A 21,258-nucleotide genomic window follows, 5' to 3' on the forward strand; every position below is an offset into this window, starting at 1 on the left:
TTTATAGGGAAAGTAGAAAGGAGAGAGGTGCAGGCACATATTTTAAGATGTAGTGAGACACCCAGAACTCCGATTTAAAACCTGGCCTTTGATGTATTGAGTCAAGCAAATGACGTATCGTGACATGAAGGTGAACTTCCCACTATAAATCATCATTGCTATATAGACAGAAATGCTCCGCTCTGTGTCATGCTATATATTGCCCTGTTACATAGTGTATAAAGATCAATGCAGCAACTACCTGACCTGCTAAGAATTTAGGGCAAATTTCACCACTAACATAAGAAGGTGCAACTCCAGACCTCAATGATGTTGCAGCCATGGAAGTTCCATGTTCATTCGATTGTTAAACTGTGAAAATTGACAGATCAATATGCTAAGCATGGATCTCTCACTTCCATATCTGATCACGTAGTGAAACGCAAAGGAAGACCCATATGTTTTCAGAATGCCCAACAGGCATGATGGGTTCAGATCTGACCATCACCTCCTTGTTTTAGGAGTACAAACAGTTAAATCTCTAATGACAATCAACATTATTTCAGAGTTGAGCTACAAAGCAACTAACAGTCATATAGAAGATGACAACACATTGCTCTATCTGCGTGAGGATCCCCAACTCCAAACACTTGTGCATCCAACAGTGAACAGATAGGCAAAGCAGAGGAGCTCTTGGGTACAGCTCATGGGTTCTGTTCAGTGCCTTTCTGCTCCATCTCACATGCACTTGCACCTTTTTCTTTAGACTGGAAAAGCTGGGATACTCCTGAACAAAAGCATGCAGATAAAAACACGTTCAGAGAATCTTTATCCAATGAGGATGCCTCCTTGTTGCTTAAGAGCTACTTGTTTTTCTGGCAGCATCATTCACAGGCAGAGTTATCATAAACTACTGTTAGATTCCTTCAAAACTCCCTCAAAGTTGTGTTTTTTAAACAAAGATGATTAAAAAAAAGAGGAAGTCAGACAGCAGAAACTTTTCAGAGTACAAGAAAGTCATATAAGCTCACCAGTGGAGCACTAAATGTCAGCAGAGGCAATTAAATTTGATGAAAAGAGAAACAGGTTATACGGCTCCTAGCAGCTTAAAAAAATTTACATCTAGACCTGTTCAAAAGGATGTACACCTGATAGTAGCAAATGGCAGAAGGGGAATAACCAGAAAGGGAATAACAGTCACCTTCATAGGTGTTTTTGTAACAAACAGAAATTACCATAACAGGGAAGTTTAAGCCATCACTATTAAGTTTAAACAGCCATGGAAAAAAAATAAAAAGGAAAGTTGTCCTAGTTAAAGAACTGGATGTGGAACACTTTCCATGGGTTTTCATAGAATCACAGAATGTGTTGGGTTGGAAGGAACCTTTAGAGGTCATCTAGTCCAACTGCCCTGCAGTGAGCAGGGACATCTTTAACTAGATCAGGTTGCTCAGAGCCCCATCAAGTCTTATCTTGAGTATCTCCAGGTATGGGGCCTCCATTACCTCAACTGGGCAACCCATTCCAGTGTTTCACCACTCTCACGGTGAAGAACCTCTTCCTAACATCTAATCTAAATCTAACCTGCTCTAGTTAAAGCGATTGCTCCTCACCCTATTGCTACATGCCCTTGTAAACAGTCCCTCCCCAGCTTTCTTGTAGGCCCCCTTCAGGTACTGGAAGGCTGCAATAAGGTCTCCCCAGAGCCTTCTCTTCTCCAGGCTGAACAGCCCCAACTCTCTCAGCCTGTCCTTGCAGGAGAGGTGCTCCAGGCCTTGGATCATTTTTGTGGCCTTCCTCTGGACCCACTCCAACAGTTCCATGTCCTTCTTGTGTTAAGGACTCCAGAGCTGGACACAGTACTCTAGGTGAGGTCTCACCAGAGCAGAGAGGCAGAATCGCCTCTCTCAATTCCCACCTCCTTTCTCGCAAGGCTATCTCCAGTCCTAGCATGTGCAGCCCTGCTACCAACCGAGAGCTTTCACTTGCAGCCTGCTGCAAGAACATTTTCCTCTTAGCAGAGACATCCCTGCATGAATCAGTATTGCCACCAGCACAATGGAGATACCAACATTATAGCTAACGACTACGCAAGCAGAATGCAGGTTCTGTGGGAACATCTAAACAAATTTAGTGAGTTGTGACAAACTCATGCGGTGTGTGTGAACAGAGACAACTCTACAGAAGGCAGTAGACTGACCACTCAAATTCTGCATTCAACATGACACACTGATGTACAGGCATTTCCAACAGTGGACTTTCCATAGTCAGCCAGGACTAAAGTATGTTGATTAATTCACGTAAATTTAAAGTTATGCACCAAAGTGTGCACAACTGCATGATAAAGAGTATGCACTTCTATTTTGAGATAGGCTTACAGCGCTCAGATATGCTAAAATCCTGCTCTACTTCTGGTGTACTGAGGCTACAGGAAGCTTCCTCCAGCACATCTGTCCAACAGCAGGATAGGATATCCTTCTAGGCTCTGCAGTAGTAGGGCAAGTTGCTCTGCTCTCCTCCCTGTGGGGCTGCCCACAGATCTGGCAGCTGCCAGTGCAGACTAATCTGGCAGACCACCTGAAGTGAACTGCAGTCAATGGTGTAAGAGGCTGACCTTGCTTTGCTTGACAGTGGCAAGGCAGAGAACTGTGGTCTGAAGTACAAACATCTTCCACTTACATTGATGTGTTTATATCAATGCTTGATCTAAAACATACTTTCATATTGAGCATTATAGCTTGGGCACTTCAGCTTTGGAAGGACACTGCATACCAGCAGCCACAAACATAACAGGTTTTAACAGCTTTTCGATGTAGACTAGCATTTTCTTTAATCCCACTTGTACCAATAAAGAAGCTTCCAAAAGGGTTAATTTGCAGCACACAATGTGAGGATTAAGCCACATTTAATGGAAATCAGGTAGCTAAATCCCTCTTCATCCTCTAAAACAGGACCATGTAAGTTCAAACAGATGTGCAAGACACATCAATACCTTCTTAGCTCTATGAACACTGATACACTGATGTCCCACACAATCTGATCTGAAACGTAAGTTCCCAAACTATACCCTGCATGCAAGCAGAAGCCCCTCTTAACCTAAGTGACTGAACATCATCTATTCATGAGATCGAATATTCGGCTTAGCATGGTAGAGATGCAACAATGTATCTGGAAGAGGGTAAGATTACAGCCAGCCTGCCCTGATCCCAACACTATCATTCCATATAATTCAGCGTGAGGAATTTTGCAAATGTTTCTATAATCGCATGTGACAGTAGCACACGAAATATGACCCACAGTAAGGAGGAGGGGAATAATTTTCGTATCTGAAGGGCTCTGAAAAGCAATGTCTAGGTACATATCAAATGAGCTTTTTTATATAAATCATCTGAAGGTCATGGAACCTGATATATTGACAGCTCCACAGGTTGATGTCTTTCAGTCTTGAGGGACATATGAGCAAAGACATACAGAACTGAAGATTTTTTGCCACTGTGGCCTTACCCTTCTCTGGAGAAACCACTTCTATACTGCATAAAGCCAGTACACTCTTCCAGGCCCTTCAGTTTTTGGCCTCTCTATTGAGGTTGCCGTTTCACATTAGAGTTAAGAGTAATGAAATTCTGTGTGCTGTGGAGATTTATCCAGTATAATCCTCCCTTGGAGTGGACTTGGAGCAAGAAAAGTTACACCTGTGCCAGTGAGCGCTGGATGCGACTCAGTGTGGTGCTCCAGCAGCTCCCTTCTCTCCTCTGCAGCACAACACACCTTCCTTGGGATGACACCATTTGAAGATGCATGCAAAACACTGGGGCAATTAAGCTCCCTCTTTCCACCATGACCATGCCTCCAATGCCTGTCATCAAAGCATATGTCTCAAATATACAAGCCACAGGTAAGGCTGAAAAGGGAGTTCAGAGCCTTCCTGCCCTTCCAGGCACAGCTCTACTTGAGAGCATGGGAGAGATGAGTGTGCAGGGTAAGAGAGCAAATAATTGTAATGTCACAGGCTATCACTACCTGCTGTGTTTTGCTGCTTGTTTCCAGGGCCTTATGTGCCAAACTGGGACTGTCTGATAAGGTTTTGCTGTTGTGCTTCAGTGCATGGGCATTTTGAATAACCACAGAGAAGTGAGACACTGGTCTGCTGAGATCCTCTGCTCCTGCAAACTGACCATTTCCCTTCTTTTCTCCCACACAAGATCATGTACTAAAACCCACACATTAGGCATGGGCCAGAAATTAACAGTTCAGACCTTTTCCCCTGCTTTCCATCCCAAGTAGACAGCTACAACACATGCAAACCACTGTTAAGCACTGCCAAATGAGGATCCTGACAAAATTAGCACCCAACTGCATCCCTCCACAGGGACTTGCACAAGGAGTAGACAACACCGAGCAAAGGCTCTATTCATCCTGTAAGGCAGTGCTAGGACTCAGAGTCCTTTTTGAGGTACTGTGCTCTTACAGAAAAGAGAAAAAACATCTGGCTTATTAGTTGTACTGCTGCAGTAAGCAAACCAACTTACCCAGCACTGAAACAATTCACAGTCTAGGCTGGACTTATACCTAAGCCAGGTAGTAGTTTCTCCTGACTAACAATCCCTTACACAGTTCTCAGCTCCATCCCCAAAAGGCAAGTCAAATACCAGAGCTCTGGAGCTGGACTGCTGGGGCTACGGTGAGACCAGGGGGGTCGTCCCCTCTATTGGTGGCAGTGATAATTTTCTCACACTTCAGAGAAGGCAGCTCACTTCCACTATGGAATTTGTCAGAAAAGCAAAATTTATGAATCCAGTCTTGTCAGATTATCTTTTTATACCCAAAAGCACAAATTGTAATTCTTCTTGTATCATTGGCATGGCTGGAAATGTTATTAATAGATACAAAATTGTCCACTGTTAAGAATACTATCATGCTTTTTCCTAATTTCTTGAGGCAGCAAGTGGCATGGTATTTAGAAGAGATTACTGATTCCCAGTTGCTGTTAAGGGAAGAGAGGGATTTTTTTGTTAGGTTAGCTCAGTTATAATTGGGTTTTGGTCTCATATTATTCCATATTTAAGAAACAGCATTTTTTTCTCCAGCAGTCCCTTGTTCCCCTGCACACTGATCAAAGCAAGAAAGTGCTTCTCACACATTGAATCAGTTAACTAGAGCTATGAAGAAGACAGACAAACAGATACCTTAAGGAATAAGGAAGAGAGATCCAAACCTAGTATTTTCTTAATAAATAACATAACAAGTTAAAGAAGTACTAATCTGTAAGGATTGCTGCTGGTCAGATAAATACCAAGCAGAGAAAAGAGACCTCAATAGTGCATATGAGCTCCAGGATGGATGTGCTGGAAACTGTTAGTCACCCATCGACAGATCGCAAACACTGAGCCAGTCAAAGCTTGCAGATGCAGTTTATGGACGCTGTCCTATGGTTACAGACTCTGCAGTAAAATGAATCAAATTCACAGACCTCTGCCTAGACCCTACAAAAAGAAGTTTAGTTCGATGGTGAGCACAGCTCAACCACTATCTCTTCTCTCTATGTGACACCTGGATGCTACACAGGAAGGAAATGCTGATCTGTTCCAATTTAGATGAGTAAATTGTAATACTTGTGTACTGACAAGTTATTAATTCAGTCCTCATTGGAGCTATATTTTGGTGAGTGAAAATGTAAACTAGCTGAACAAGCCATAAGCTTCCACATGGAAGTTTAATGAACCATTTCCCATAAGATTTAAACCAAAAAATGCATATCATGTCACAACTCACTTGGCTTGAATGGGACCGAGACAGACAAAGGTCTCTCAGCAAAAGGCAGCAAGAGCTCGATGTTTAACAGCTCATCTGCCCTGACAGCAATTTCAGGAGGGATTCCCCCCGAAAATATATTTGGAGAAGGCTCTGAGAACAAGCCCTCCTTCAGCTGCAGCAAGCCCACTTCTTTGCTCAAATTATTCCTGCTAAAACAAGTCACAGACACAATCAAAACATCTTACCTGTGTCAAACCCAAAACTTGGCACAATGTCCACTGTTCCATGAAAGGCTCCAGCCCATGCTGAGGTAGCGCCGGTGACAGCAGCGGGATCTGTCTTTGTCATGTCACACTGGGGGGCAGGAATCCTGGCTGCGCGGACTGAAGGCATCAGCAGGGACCCGTACCGGGGGTCACGGTGTGAGGTGGGATGGCGATGGTGCATGTGTGGATGAGGGTGATGGCGATGCATGTACACATCATGCATGTGTGCATACGAAGGGCTCACCTGAGATGCTAAAGGATAATGCCAGGATTCAGATGCAGCGGGGGGAGGAGGTGGGGCAGTCTGATGAAGGCCATGTCCTGACCAGCTGCTGGGATCTGGTGTTGGGAAGGTGCCTGGTGCAGTAACAGGGAAATCAGGGTGTACTCCACTTAAGCATGGTGGAGGTGGAGGCTGGTAAGAGCTGGTCCAAAATGAAGTTGGGAAACTGCTCCTTTGGCTTGAAATTGTTGAACTTTCTGGTAGAGAGGAGAGAAATGAAGTATGACTGAAGTTGAACAACAAATTTAATTACAAAACCCCCACAATGATTTTCTACTCTCTGAAATTTGTAACACTGAACTCAAGCTTCCTCAGCAACTACAGAATCACAGGATAGTTGAGGTAGGAAGGGATCCTCTTGAGATCATCTAGTCCAGCCCCCTCCAATCAAGTAGGGTCACCTGGAGTGGGCTGTCCAGGACCATATCCAGTCAGATTTTGACAGAGATCCAAACTCTACAACCTCTTCCAGTCTTCAGCCACACTCAACAATTTAAAAAGTGATTTATTGTATTCAGATGGAATTTCCTGTTTTCTAATTCATGCCTATCGTCTCTCTTGTCCCGTCAGCAAGCACTACTGAGGAAAACGTGGCTCCCTCATCTTCATTCCCTCCTATTGGGTATTTACACATATTGGTAAGATCCCTTCCACCTCGAGGAGATTTTTCTTCTTTGGACTGAAGAGTCACAGCTTTCTCAGGATCTTGGTATAAGAATTATGAGGAGAGGCTAACTCCTGGTCAGACCAGAACACATCATTTAGAAAGGCAGCTGTTGTGGCTGTAAATGCTTCTGAGGGCAGAGAACCAGGTCACACTGCAGAATATGAGGCATTTGGCTAAAGGAAGAATACCAGATCTACTCATACTAATTGTGTGCTTGGATAGGATAAAGATCTTATCTAACACATCTTATGCTGGTCCCTTATAGAATGTATCATGTTGCCCTGTACCCAATAGGATCAGAGAAGCAGAATAATCTATGTAACTGAAAGAAGTTTTTGTCAGAAATAAAAGACCCGCTGCTTCTTACAGCTAGGGCTCAACTTATATTTAAATGGATTCCAATACTTTTACATTATGAAATCACATTCTAAAAATTCCTCTTTTAAAGGAGTGGTTAGTGTTTTTTGATGTGTAGGAAAGTATTGGCATTTCCATTCTCACAATCCTCTTGCCAGCTCATATTTGAAAGTAGTGCTTCATGCAATATGTCTCAGCTCAAACAGGGGTTTTTTTGGTCAAAGATGAAAACATAAAAATACAGGACTTTACCTCTGATGAAAGAAAAGTCATAAAAATAGCCTACAGAGAAATAAAGGCAGGGAAGTTTAATATTTGACGGGGAGAGGAATCCTCTGTTCCTCATATAACATTTACAAAAATATTTATATTATTTTTTTAAATTATTTTTTGTTTTGCTTTGTTTAACAAGCAACTGGAATGAGACTTGGGTGAAGACACCATTGAGAATGAACAGATTCTTCAAACCCTCCTGCCTCTGAGCTTTGCTTACAGAAAAATATTTTGGAAACAAAAACTGTACAAGTATTTTCTGACTGCATCACTAGGACACTCATGCATCTGTTTTAAAATCCATTAAAATAATAGAGTTTTTTCCTCACATCAGTTGGCTTTGATTTAGGCAGTTTATTGAGCCTGATTAACTTCCGATATGGGAAATAAACTTTGCAAACCCACTACGGACAAATGTACAGAACTTCTTTTTATGCCAAACCACTTCAGAGGCTGCAAGTTTATCTAGCAAAGTGTACTCCAACATGGCTTTCTTCAAAAGGTTGCTTCTTTTTTTAGCAATGTATTTCTATTGTAATTCATCCTAGGACACTGGAGAGACCTTCATGCATATAACAGAAGCCTCGGCACCCCTCCAAAATTGGTATTGTTCCTTGTTTGTAAATTGTTCCTTGTTACAAGGGATTAGGCTAAGATAGAGAGTGTATATGGCTTACGGTGTTGGCAGGAGGCTGACCAAAAAAAAAAAGGAAAAGTAAGCAAAACCAGGCTTCTTCACGTCTAGTCTGTTGTTTTCCTCACTGCTTAACAGAGAAGAACAGTTTGACAATGCATTGCCAGTATTCTGGAAAATTAATCTTTGTAATTGAGAGGTTTTGGAAACTATCTGGCTGTTATTTGCATGGAAAAGCCCTAAATCCAAACCATCTCACTTCAAAAAAGCACAGAAAACCACGAAGTATCTGAAGGACAACTTTAACACCAGGAGAGAGCGCTTTAAACCACTGGATTTGCCAGTAAGAATTCAACCCAGATTGCATACCAGTTTGGCTTTACCAATCATGCAGAAGGTCTAGGCTACAGAAAACACGTTTGACACTCAATTTTTCAAACCTCTGCACATTTCACAAAGCCATTACCATTGTCAGAAACCGTCACAGATCAGCCCTTACCACTGAGTGTAACTTCAGAGGCCAACCATCAGTCAAGGTCAAGTCATGTCACTGAAGATACAGGGTCTATCCAGGTTACATGAATATGAAAGAATACTTCATCCACCCTGAGCTCTCACAGAGGATGCTACTAAATATTAAGTGTGCAGCAAGCACATCAACAAGAACCATCTCTGAGCTGAACCCAGCCACCACACATTTCCATGGTGTTAGAAGGGTCTCCTTTCCTTACCACCTTTAAAACAGCAAGCACAACCAATTATCTTTACAGATACCATCGTACCAGATACCTGGCCTCTATGGGACATGACAATGGAAAAACAGCCATTTCAGCACTGCCCTTGAGAAAGCAAAAACAAAAACAAAAAAAAAATAAACAAGCACAAAAAAACCCAAAACCTGAGTAGCTTACATGGGCTTTCAGGAGGGAGGAAGGAGGCATTTAACAAAAAATTGTCTGCGAAGAAAGATACTACAGTTACCACAATTTCCTATTCTAAGTACAGGGAGGCAGGGAGATGGCAACGTCTCAGCTACCATGAAGTGGTGACTAATGCAAATGTTCATAGTGGCTGGCCAGCACACACTGAAGACATGCCAAAGCGCACATGATGTAAAGACAATGTATGGAATTTTCTGTAGTACTTCTCCATTAAGGCAGGAGGTGTGGAGGGAGAAAAAAACCCCAACACTTTCAGATAGCAAAAACATGTTGATAAAAATACCATTATGGTAACATTAGCTTCAAAGTATTATTTTCATTAGCCCCTGCAAAAGGTAGCTACACCTACAACTGAATATTCAAAGTCTATGTTAATAGAGCCTGTTGTAGGGAACTATACGTTATAAAAAGTCAGTTTTCAAGTTAATTTTATCCTAAACTGATCAGTATTTTCAAACTAAAAAATAAAAAATCTTGTTCTATTCAGGATAACAGGTTCTGATTTTCATACATAAGCAAAATCAGTCCTCAAAAAAAACCCAACCAAAACCAACAACAACAACAAAAAGAACTCCACACAACAAAAACCAAACAACAAACCACAATATCACCTTAATGATGAAATTGCAGTTTGCTCCTCCATCAGGACAGTAAAAAAAACAAAACCATAACAAGATGAAAAATAAAGCAGAATATATTACTAATCCCCCCTTCCAGGTAAAAGGGAACCAACGCAGCGAGCTGAGTAGCCAGTTTATGCCCACACACACATTCCATTTAAATCTGTACCTTACAAAACAGCTCCTGAAAGTGCAAAAGCTATTTTAAAAAAAAAACAAAAACAACTTTGAATAATTTATTGACAAAAATTCTACCTAACCATGAAGATTATTTATAAGTAAGATCTTCAAACTAACGATATTTTAAATTCTTTAGGTAATGGGATACAAATTCAAATCCATTTGCTGTAACTGAGCATCTGGACAACTGTACATGAACCAAAAGACCAAGGTGTTAACATCGCTCCTTCCCCACTTTTTTCATACAGGCATATTTCAGAAACTCATTTGGGCCTCATAAAACTCTTGTCAGCTTCTCTTCTCTGGAGAAGCAGATACCCTCAGTATTCTCAGTGTCGGCAGTGTAGAACCAAGCAGCCCTGCCCAGCAGCCTCCCCAGGGATTTTCATACCGCTTCAGCAGGTGCAGCAATGGCAGAGGACATATCCCCTTACTTTATTCCCAGAAGATTTGCAGGACACGCAGACCTCCATTCCCTACTGATGGCATGAGGCACACCAGGTCAGGAGGCAGGATGACTGAAGAACCCTTATGCCAGGCCACCCTGTCCCCTGCAAAGCCCTCTAGGGAAGGTTGTGCAACTATAGAGGGAGCCAGGGAAAAACAGCAGTGTACGTCTGAGGCCGAAAAGAAGATACACAACCCCACTCATGGTATGTCTCCAAGCTCATGAAGAGGGCTTGCTATACACATGAGGTCTCTGGGGACTGCCTTGATCCCATCTCTAAAACATTTATAGCCTGTCTGGGCCATTTATAAATGCTCCAGTCTCCTTTTTAGTAAGCCTAGGTTCAATCCTGTTCTCAGTCAAGTCAATGGAAAATTTCCCATTAACATTAATGGTCCCGGCTCAAGCCATAAATTCCTCTAGCTCCCTAGCCGCTTGTGCTGACCTTTGCTTAAACTTCCTTGGATTTGTCATCATTCTTCTGGAAAGCAAGTCCTTCTGTGCTATTTTTCTCTTCACAGCAGTTTCCAAAAACCCCATCTCTCTTTATTATCTGTGACTTTCATCAATACATTCTCACCTCAACATTGCTGATTATGAACATCACCACTCCTACAAGGATCACTGTAGTATCTCTCTCTCTCAACCATTGCTCATGATACTTAGTTCGTGACCCTTTGCCAATCCACATAAGGACATGATCAGAAATAATGCAGCTGTAGGTCTGAAAAACTACCCACACCGCCACATTCAACAAGTGGAAATAGCATCTCGCCAGCATGCTTTCTCCAGTCACCATTTTGAAATTTTATCTGGAAGGTCTACCTAGTTTATCTGGCAAGATCTGCTCTTTGTTAAACTAATCATGCTTATATGCATTATGACACGAGTGTTATGGCAGTATTCAAATGCCTCACAGCACCTACCACATGTCTACTCCCTGCTCAGATGCAGTGTAATGTCATTCTCGTTTGGCCCTATCTATGTCCCTGGGCAGGCTGCAATGCGCTGTGCCACACGACTGCAGCCATGTGGGCCAGGGCTAGCACCGGAGCCGATTCCAGCCTGCGCTGGCTCCTCCCCACCTGGAAAGCAGCCGTAGATGAATCTTAATCACCTGGCAGTGTCATCCGAGAAGGCTGTGTGGGTCTCCTCACATCCAAGGCCAGCATCCCAAACAGCTTTGCTCTTGCCTCACAGGCCAAGTTTCACACTTGGAGCTTAAAAATAAGCCTCCAACCCTGCAGCAGACGTTTCTGAAGCCACATGAGCTCTGCCCTGTTCTTTCCAGGCCTCGGTGGAGCCATGGGCTATAGCAACAGAGGGAGACGCCTGCTTCTTCTGTGTCTTTGGTACCTCTTTCCCCCTTTAATACTTCAGATCACTCAACCCCAAGAAGCTCCTCCATGCTTTCAAATTTGCAGGGGATTTTTCCACCTCCACAGAGAAGGAAAATTTCAGCTGTAATGCAATACACATTACTGCAATACAAATGGAGTAAGCCGTAATACAGAAAGCAACTCACTGCTCCTCTTACCTCTCCACAAAGGACTTAGCCCTGCCTTACTCTTGGTAAGGGCAGTTTCTGGATTGAAGCTACTGGCTTGGCTCAAAGCTCTTGAGAAGTGTTCATCCACTACTGAACCAATGTCTCCCTGGAAGTAAGTGAAAAGGACGCAGCGAGAGTTAAGGTACTCCATCTCGGCAGGCTGGTCTTTCTCATCCTCCTCTTGCTTGCTGGGAAGGGTCACTTCCAGAGACTCCTGCATCTTGTTGTATACAGTTAACTTCTTCTGGGATTAAAAACAAACAAGACATGTATTACTGATGACATTCAGTGCAAGATCAACATCTAGTTTCCTAAAAGAAAAATAACTGAATACACCGAATATTCACTTAATAATTACAGTTTGAATACAGAGATATTTTGCACCAACATTTCACAAAGAAGAGATTACCAGCACCACTTAAGAGTTTTTATTTCTCACACACAGATGGACCTGCTCCTCAGGCACATTTCACGACCACAATTTATCGGCAATGGCTTTCAATCAATACCTTCAAAAGAAAAATAAACTCTAACATTTCATTCCCAACTCCCACCTGGAGAGGATATTCCCATCAGTAAAGGCTACAGAGGTTGAGTCCAGCCCTGAGGCCAGATACACAATGTCTGCATTTCACCCGTCTAGCTGAGCATGCACCAGGTTTTCCCAGCCACGCTTCCCCAGTTGAGAGTACACAGCCCTCTGGACTTCCCACATCTACTTGTTGCGGAAGGTGTAAAAATGGGAGAATCTAGCATTTCCTGAAAATTTTTGCACTGTGTTACCAAAGCCCACAAAATACATATACAATACACAAAAATACAAAGTCCACAAATTCTCACTCACTACCAAAAAATTTTTTATCATAGGAAGCTACACCTTAGGGTGGTGAGTAGGGTTTGGGAGGAAGGTTGAGAGTGGTTTTTTTTGGTTGGTTGGTTTGGGGTGGTTTTTTGTTGTTGCTTTGGGGTTGTGGTGGGGTTTTTTTCCCCTTTTTATTTTTATTTATTAAACACCAGATTCTGGAAAAAAAGGGCAAAAATTCAAATCATAAAAAATTAAACATGTTATCTGGGGGAAGAGAGGGATTGACAAATCTGCAAACACATGCAAGAAAATCCACCCCAAATCAGAAACACAGAGAAGCTTATTAAAAAATAGAAACCACACAAGCCATCTGTGAATGGCTATTTCAGAATCTTCTCTCCCTCTCTCAAAACAAACCTAAATGTCAAAATAAATGTGTGTGAAGATCCATTCTGCATGGAACATATCTTTCAGATGTTCCACTTTACAACTGTTTTCACAGGAAAAAATCTCCCCACAACAGTCGAGCTGCACAAATCATAGCTTTTAGCTACCTAGCCACTTCCACATCAGACTTTACACACAAACAGCTTCAGGAACCCAAAAACAGCTAAGGCACATAAGCAAAATTATTTCATAGTTTTTCAACAGAATTACAGATTGACTTATTTTTTATGGTTTGCTTGGCAAAACTCTAGCACCATCAGAATCTCTTTAAGTTTATGGCTTTTTTCCCTTTTTCAAAAGTTGTTCACACAGTCTATAAAGTTCCATTTATACAATAAATATGCTTGTCCAATTTAGAAATAATTGGAAGTCATTTTCCAATCTTGTATACCATCAATATATTTGCATTCTGTGCTTTCTAAATTCATACAAACTGATACAAATTCTCTCATTGTGAAACAAAACAGATAGTCTAGGTCTAATTCTTAATTATGAGTGGTTATTAAAAAATTAACTACAAGAAAGAGCTATTGACAAGCAAAATTAAAACCTTTACTACTAAAAAGCTCATAGCAATTAAGTGATGGATCTGTCATTACAGTAGGTTAACTGATAAACATAAAATAGCTCAGTAATACCTTTAAGTCCGATGCTGTTACATGAACCATGGTCAGTTTTGTAAGTATTTTTATTTTACAGTTTGGGCTATCTAGAAAATGTTCTGGAATTCAAGTAAATCTGTGCTTCACAGAACAAGTTATACCATGGCTCTGCTTAGCACAGTATTACTTATCTAGACTTACGGCTTTATCCCAAGATCCTATGATATATAAGGAAAAACTGTAGAATTCACTTAAAAAAATAAAGCAGCAGCAATGGAAATAGCAAATTAAAACAATGGTACTAGAAATTAACTGCTAAAATGAAACATTATGTGAGGCTCAAACTAATTTTTGAAAATGCAGAATTTTGGGTAACGTATACTTTTTTGTAAATCTTTGTGCCTTCTGTAAACAAAGAAAGAAAAAGTCTCCTAATATTTGTTCCTGAAATGCTTACTGAGATATCACTCATTGTGAGCTTCATGGTTTTACCCAAGTAATCACAGAACAATGAGACCTTAGTAAGACAGAAATGGTTCTAAGATCGCACATATAGGAGATATATGCATTAGAAATCTGTAGCACTTCTACCTCAGCGACCTGATAATTCTTAAAGGTGCGCCATAACCCAGATACTCTTCAAAGTGCAAGGCAAGTGATTGGGGAGGGTGTTTTTTTCATTTGGGTTTTATTTTTTTTTACACAAAGTATGAAAGAGATTCTTTATAGAAGTCTAAGTAGATATTGATACATTATGACATCCCAGGTGCAGTGTATATGCCAGACCTTGAATACACGCAACACACTTTACAAGTTGACTTCTATCATTATAGGTACGTTATTTGTATTTATACTGCAAGTATGCAAATACATACAAAAGCACGCAATTATATACAGAAACACATCGTTTAATATAGCCCCTGGCTTGACTTGGTTATCAGGAAGGAAGTCTTTCAGTGTTCCTATATAGAGACTGGAGCTCAGGAAATTAAAACTTATCTCCAGAGTCGCTTCTCTGTGCAGGAATGTTCCCCCTTCCACAGCCTAAGAATCTAATTCATTTTCCATTTCAACTCTCTTCCCTCCCCTACAATCCATGGGCAGTCATTACAAGATATTCTGAGCACTTGCTGATTTTGAAAACACCAAATCTGACTTCTTTTTTTTTAATGTAAAAAAAAGATGGTAGTACTGATGGACAAATATGAGGCCTTGTGTACGGACCTATTTCACAGTTATTTCACAGTGAAAAGTAGTGTTCTGTGCTGAGTTTTTGCAAAGGATGATAGTACTAAATGAAAAGATTTTTCAAAACTGCCTCAAGCCTGTGATCAGATACAGATCTAATTAATTTGCATTTCAGGAAGAAATTATCAGCCGGCAATTACAAGACTTTTTAAATAAGAGACTACAGTGAGATAAAGTGACTCAACAGATTTTCCTTGTATTCAAAGTGCATACACTCTTTACGCTGTATACATCCTTTAATAATGTTGTCTCTCCCTCTAACTCCCTTACAATACCCTGCCTGAACACAAATTCCATCTTGCTTGTTCTGACCTTAACAGTGATCTTCTTATAGCATTCCTGACTGTACGTGTGCGGGTGGAAAAGTATGCAAAATCATCAACTGCTAAATGAATTTGTTCCACCATCATGGCAGGGGGGAGGGGATGAAATAAAACAAAAAACAGGTTAGGTTTCTGGTAACTAATAATCTGAGCTAGCCCAGTTTCACTTGTACATTTTTCATACAAACATTTCTGGAACATATTTAAGCAGCCTACAGCATCTGTAATATCTTTACAAAGAGTATTTTCTGATCAAACACAACATGTTTCGTGCCTATGTTCAGCTCTCTAATACTTTCATATATTCATGAATTCCACCTTTCTCTTCCTTACAAACTAGAGACTGAAATTAAGCAGCCTCTGAAATACAAAATAAAACAAACACATAAAATCTCATTTTGGCCAAGACTCAGAATACAGACTTAAAAGTCAGTGTAGCATACTGGGAAACAGGGAAATTCAGTGTCTGTAACACCTGATGTCAGCTGAGATAATAGACCGAGTTTGTGGCTGAAGGATGAATGGTACAACCTCTGGGTAAATAGTGCTGTACAGCATAGGCTGAATTCAACTTAAGCCAACATTACTTCTGTTATTTCATATATTCACAGACAGGCTCTTCCAAAGAGAATTTAAACTCCTGATGGCAAGTTTTCTAACAAAGAAAACTAAAGGTCAATTGCAAATCACCACTAATATAGGAATATTACAGAGAAAGTTTCTACTGGATAAGCACAATCCTGAATTCTGGAGGAAAACTGACTACTTTTAGACCAAGAAATCATGTGGTCCAAAATCTTACACAAAATCCCCATCTTGAAGATTCCTGGTATTATTTGACATTCCCTATCCAGAACCACGCAAAACAGTTCTCATGCAGTGAAATTCTGGCCACATTAAAGCCAGTGGCAAAACTCCAACGGACTTCGAGGGTCCCACATCTCACCCAGAGTGTCTGGTAAAAATGTCAGAACATTCCTCTTTGCAAACTGAAAAAAAATTCACTTCCAGCTGAAAGCAGCTAGTAGGCAGCAAAACAGAAAAACAATCGAGCACAGTTGAGAATGGAGAAAGTTTTAGTTTAGCAAAGTTTGAATTGAAAATTCGAGCTAGATTTTATTTTACATATAAGCTGCTTGCCTATTCCTACAACTTACTATCTCCATACATGCCATCAGACAGCATATGGTACTTTATGCTTCCAAGCATGAAAGTCTGGTGTGCCTGTGGCCACCTGTCACAGATATTCCATCATGAGAGAAAGAACAGGAATCAAAAATAAAGAATAACTACATTGAGGAAACACTATATGACCCAACCCTGAGAAAAAGACTGTCATTTGACATAAGCTTCTGAGAAGGAATTTTAGCTACAAACTCAAGGCAAATCACGGACAGTCTTACATTTGTGGAGCTGTCTGTCAAGCAAGCTCCGACTGATAACACAGAAAGTATTCAAGGAAGAGGACAATTTTAAGCAATCAAAGCATGGAATGCTGGGCCTGAAAGTGGTATCTGTGGCATTCCCTGAAAACATGAAATGCTAACTTCAGCCCTTGCAAAGGCGCGAGCAAAGCCACACACGTGCTTTCAGGTGAGCTACTGGATTTGCAGCAGTAGAGCCTGGAGTTCTGGCTGTTTTCTGCTGGTGGAGGGAAGTGGTGAATAAAGAACAAATGTCTACATCTTTTGCTCTACATTTAAACAGAGGTGTACCATTAAAGTCCAAAGCTCTATTTTCACGTAGATAGACGAAGATCAAATAGGATTTGGTCCCAGACAGAACAACAGAGTGAAGCAAGCCAATTTTTTAAAATCAGCAGTGTCTCGTGGAATTAGAAAAAATCAAACTAACAAAAGCCCCCATGCAGGGCAAAACTTAATCCAGGTTTCACATCCTGGAACTTTGAGATTGGCCTTTAAAGGTGAGTTATATAGGTCTGATTCAGTTTTCAGTGAAGTCAGTAGCAGGGGAACCTCCTGGCTTTAGAACAAGCCTCGAGAAAGTGTCCGAACTACAAAAACTGAATGGGAAGCTACCTTCTGCTGGTATCTGCTGTGTTAGACACTGCAGACTGCCACTCAGTATAAGGAGTATAATAAACCCATCCTCAAAGTTGTGAGCATGCAATACAAAAAAATTTACTGAAAATCTAAGTTACAGTACTTGAATGAGAGTTTAAGTACAGCCAGCTGACACAACGTGAAACGCGACTTGTCCCTGTCTGCAATACTGTTGGTTTGGAAGGAAGAGCTGAGTTAGTGACCTAATTTGCTAATGGAGACAAGCCCTTATCTGGAAAAAGTCTGTCTGCAGCACTGCCAGCACGAAGTCTGACTTGAGCGTATCACAACTCTTTATGCAAGACTTGATTTAGCAAGGATGGTGTTGGCTTAGCTCTCTATATCTACGTACCATGGAGAAATTCCAAAACTACCATTTACTGTAACTTCCCATTTCAAAGGTCTTCAGCTCAGCTGTTAGTGAGCCAGGGCAAATCCTACCTTGGCCTCAGCTCTGAAGCTTGCTATACCTAGACTGACAGGGCACGGCAAGCCGTCATGGCATTTCGTGTGCTCCAGGACTACAATGGGATTCTTCACTGATTATGCGTTCGCAGAGTCTCTTCGAATGAGTAGCTCTGTTACACCCATTTCTCGCTCAACTCGTAGGAAAGCCAAAACTTAATATTACAGCTGCACAGCCCCTCAGGAAAGCATACAATGAAGAGCATTTTAATTTCGCCATTCTGTACGGCTTTACACTCATGCAGGCACGGCTTCTTAACAGGCACAGGAACGTGATCTTATTGTAACACCGGCACACACTCACACTGTCTTTTGGCAAAGGAATATGGAAATCCCAATTTTATCTGTAGAATTAGGGCCACACCTCATTTTCACCAGTTCTTTCTGGCACCCTGTGAGCATGTATATATCCACAATCCACTTACTTCCCTCCAGCAAACACCCTGGACTTCAGCAGTCTCAAAGATCTAGGCGCTGAGCCTCCACTCCCATTAACATTCAATAGGAATTCAGGCTTTGGTCCATTAAGTGCTTAAAAAAAAAAAAAGAAAATCACATCTAAATTAATTTGCCAGCAAGTCCTTTCTTGGCTATGGACTGGTGAAAACTAAGCTTCCAGAAACTCTGCATTGCTGCACAAGGCAAAAATCAGTTCTGCACTGATTTTAAGGGAATGAAAACTACAAATAGAGAAACATGTGAATACCTTTAGAGTCGGGTAACTTTAAAAAGACATGATGGACCATCCCCTGAAAATATTATAATATGCCAGTTATGTACAATCCAGGTGCATGCTAGTCCATCATTTTAAAGCAATCCAAGATCTGTTATTTGAAGGGAAAAAAAAAGAAAAAAGAAAAAAAAAGAAGAGTTGTTCATTCAAGCGTCTTTCACTGCAGATCAGTGACACAATGCTAGTCGCTTGCTGGAGACACTTCTCCTGACCCATGTACACAGCACACGACCTACAGAAACATGATCAGACACCAAGGCCCAGAACTTGAGCCTATACGCCTGCAATGGCAGCTCCACAGCTATGGAGCTTGCTTTGCTCTCTAAAGGCTACAAAACTCATACCTAAAACTGGCAGAACCAACTATATGTTTGTGACAGATTTATTACAAACAGCTATGCAGATGCACAAGCTGTAGAATAACACACCTACACTTCCTCACATTGCAAACGAAAGGAAAGCCAGCAGGAGCGCAGCACAGAGGAGCTTTCACTCCCAGGAAACAAACCATTTCACTGGGTACCAAAAGACAACAGAGTAGTACAACATTTAAAAATGCTTCAGTGGAGTCCTCGGGTATTTTAAGAGCGAGCTCCACTTCATCAGCTCCAATGCAGAGCTTTATTTTTAAGATATCCCACTAATACATCTTCCCTCACTGTTGTTTTTAAACCACAGCTTTAATTTGGGCAAAGAGGAACATTCTTTAAAATGGTCATCATCCTCATGAAGAGCGCAGGAGTGTTCTACATGCTGAACGCATGTGTAAGAAGAAACAAAAACCTGGCAACAGATTGTTCATGCTTCTTTCTTACACTCTTTACCAGTTGATTAAATGCCCCTGACAGGACAATTCTGAAGAAATAGAGACTTGTAAAATGTCATACGTTATCCGAACAATAAATCTTTCTACTATGACCACAGATGTATGAGGTGCTCGTTCTGTGTTTACTTTTTGATTATTAAAAGCATTGGATTCAGAGAAAATACACATAATCCTTTTAAGTTCACCGCTGCTAGAATTAGAGGGTGTAACATTCTTAGTTCAGCAACAACAGCTTGGTTTCCCAGTCTGACACTTCACTAGTGAAGAACCGCCACTTCCCAATATTTCAGGAAAATTTGCAGAACCAGTACTAATTAAACACATTATCAATAACATGTAGGACAGCAAGGTTTAAAATGTTTTTTTTGATGGTAACAGGATATATTGTGCTGGCCACGACTCAGGAGCTGTATTAGCTCAACAGAGCTATCCATCCTTCTTGCCTTGCATATATACCTCCACTTTTCTTAAGTAGCATAACCCACAAGAACTCAGTTTATTTAAAAATAAATTTCAAGAAACTTTGGCAATCATTAGGGTGCCTCTGGGACATTTCATATATGGTGCTGCTTACAGCTGATGGAGAAACTTCATGACTGTTTAAAAATAAGAAGCAATTGCACTTGAGCATGACACAGCTGCTAATGATCATTTAATAGATTTTCACGTACTATGTGTACTACGCTCCAGATCTGGAAAAGAAATACAGCCAATTGCCTACAGATTCAAATACCAAAAAGTTCACCAAAGTTTAATTGCTTTTCTACTTCTAGGTCTCTTAGTTAAATAGTCAAGTTATTCTAGATTATTTATTTTCCCTCCAAATCATGCAGGCTAACAACTGGAGCTCCAGATACTCAAATCCAAAGTTCCTAAGTAAAATTACTGTATAGATGGAAGGCTCTGCAAGCAGTGACACAGATTAGAGTAGAAATAATAACGAAGGTGTGCTGCAATGGACAAAACTCACAAGTTTTCCAGAGCCTGTGTTTACAGTGAACAACGTGAGCAACCTGGAAAAGTTTGCTGGGGTATCATTTCAGCAAACAGGCTCTCTCTCCCAACAAAAAATAAAATAAAATAAAAAATACAACCCAACCAAGAACACACAATAGGAATTTTAATGTTCTAGCCCATATTCGTGTCTCCCAGGCAAGTTGATATTAGGGGTCACTTCCCATGTAGGGAGAAAACAATCTTCATGGATAATAATGATAAAACCTTATGGAATGCAGCAACAACCAAAAAATGTATTCTCAGATGACTACATTAGGGCCAAGTCAATATTAGTCCCACTTCACCCACGCACTGCATAGTCTAAAAATGCTGTCAGCCTGATAAGAATTTCCTGATTCACTTTAAAAAAAATAATTAAAAAAATACATCTGATCACCAAATTCAGATGGAAACTCGCCTCAGCAGATCTTCCAGGAAAGCCGGGGTGAGCGACACAGGTTCCCTCCTGCCGGCGGGCGGACGTTCCGCCCGTGTGCGTGGCCACGGACCCCACCGCACCGGCGGAGGGAAAGGGCACAGCTCAGCGCCGGCCAAGCAGGCGAATGGGGAGGCTCCTCAAGTACGGAGCGACGGCGGAGAAGAGGGGAGTGGAGGAAAGTCAAGAAATAACTTTCTCCCCACTTCCCCACTCCAGCCGAGCGAACCCACATCCACCCCCCCAGATACAAGAATTTACAGAAAAACCCTTTTTCCTTTAAAAAAAGTCTTACCAGGCTCCGCTGCTCTAGGGCTACCTCACCAGCTCTCTGCATCTCCAAATCAGGCCGGGGGCTGCATA

General features: G+C 41.2%; 1 protein-coding gene across 1 annotated transcript in view; it reads right to left on the reverse strand.

Moving 5' to 3' along the window:
- VGLL3 (vestigial-like family member 3) overlaps window positions 1-12,195 on the reverse strand; it is a gene marked incomplete at its 5' end in the record, with an annotated part of 13,645 nt that extends 1,450 nt beyond the window's left edge. The window contains 2 exons of the mRNA XM_010187874.1: window positions 5,979-6,479; window positions 11,940-12,195. Of these exons, the coding sequence (XP_010186176.1) occupies window positions 5,979-6,479; window positions 11,940-12,195 (757 nt within the window). The remainder of the gene's footprint in view (window positions 1-5,978; window positions 6,480-11,939) is intronic.
- Between the last annotated feature and the right edge of the window lie 9,063 nt (window positions 12,196-21,258).

Source organism: Mesitornis unicolor, unplaced genomic scaffold (assembly GCF_000695765.1).
Source record: "Mesitornis unicolor isolate BGI_N332 unplaced genomic scaffold, ASM69576v1 scaffold22047, whole genome shotgun sequence".
NCBI classification, from domain to species: domain Eukaryota; kingdom Metazoa; phylum Chordata; class Aves; order Mesitornithiformes; family Mesitornithidae; genus Mesitornis; species Mesitornis unicolor.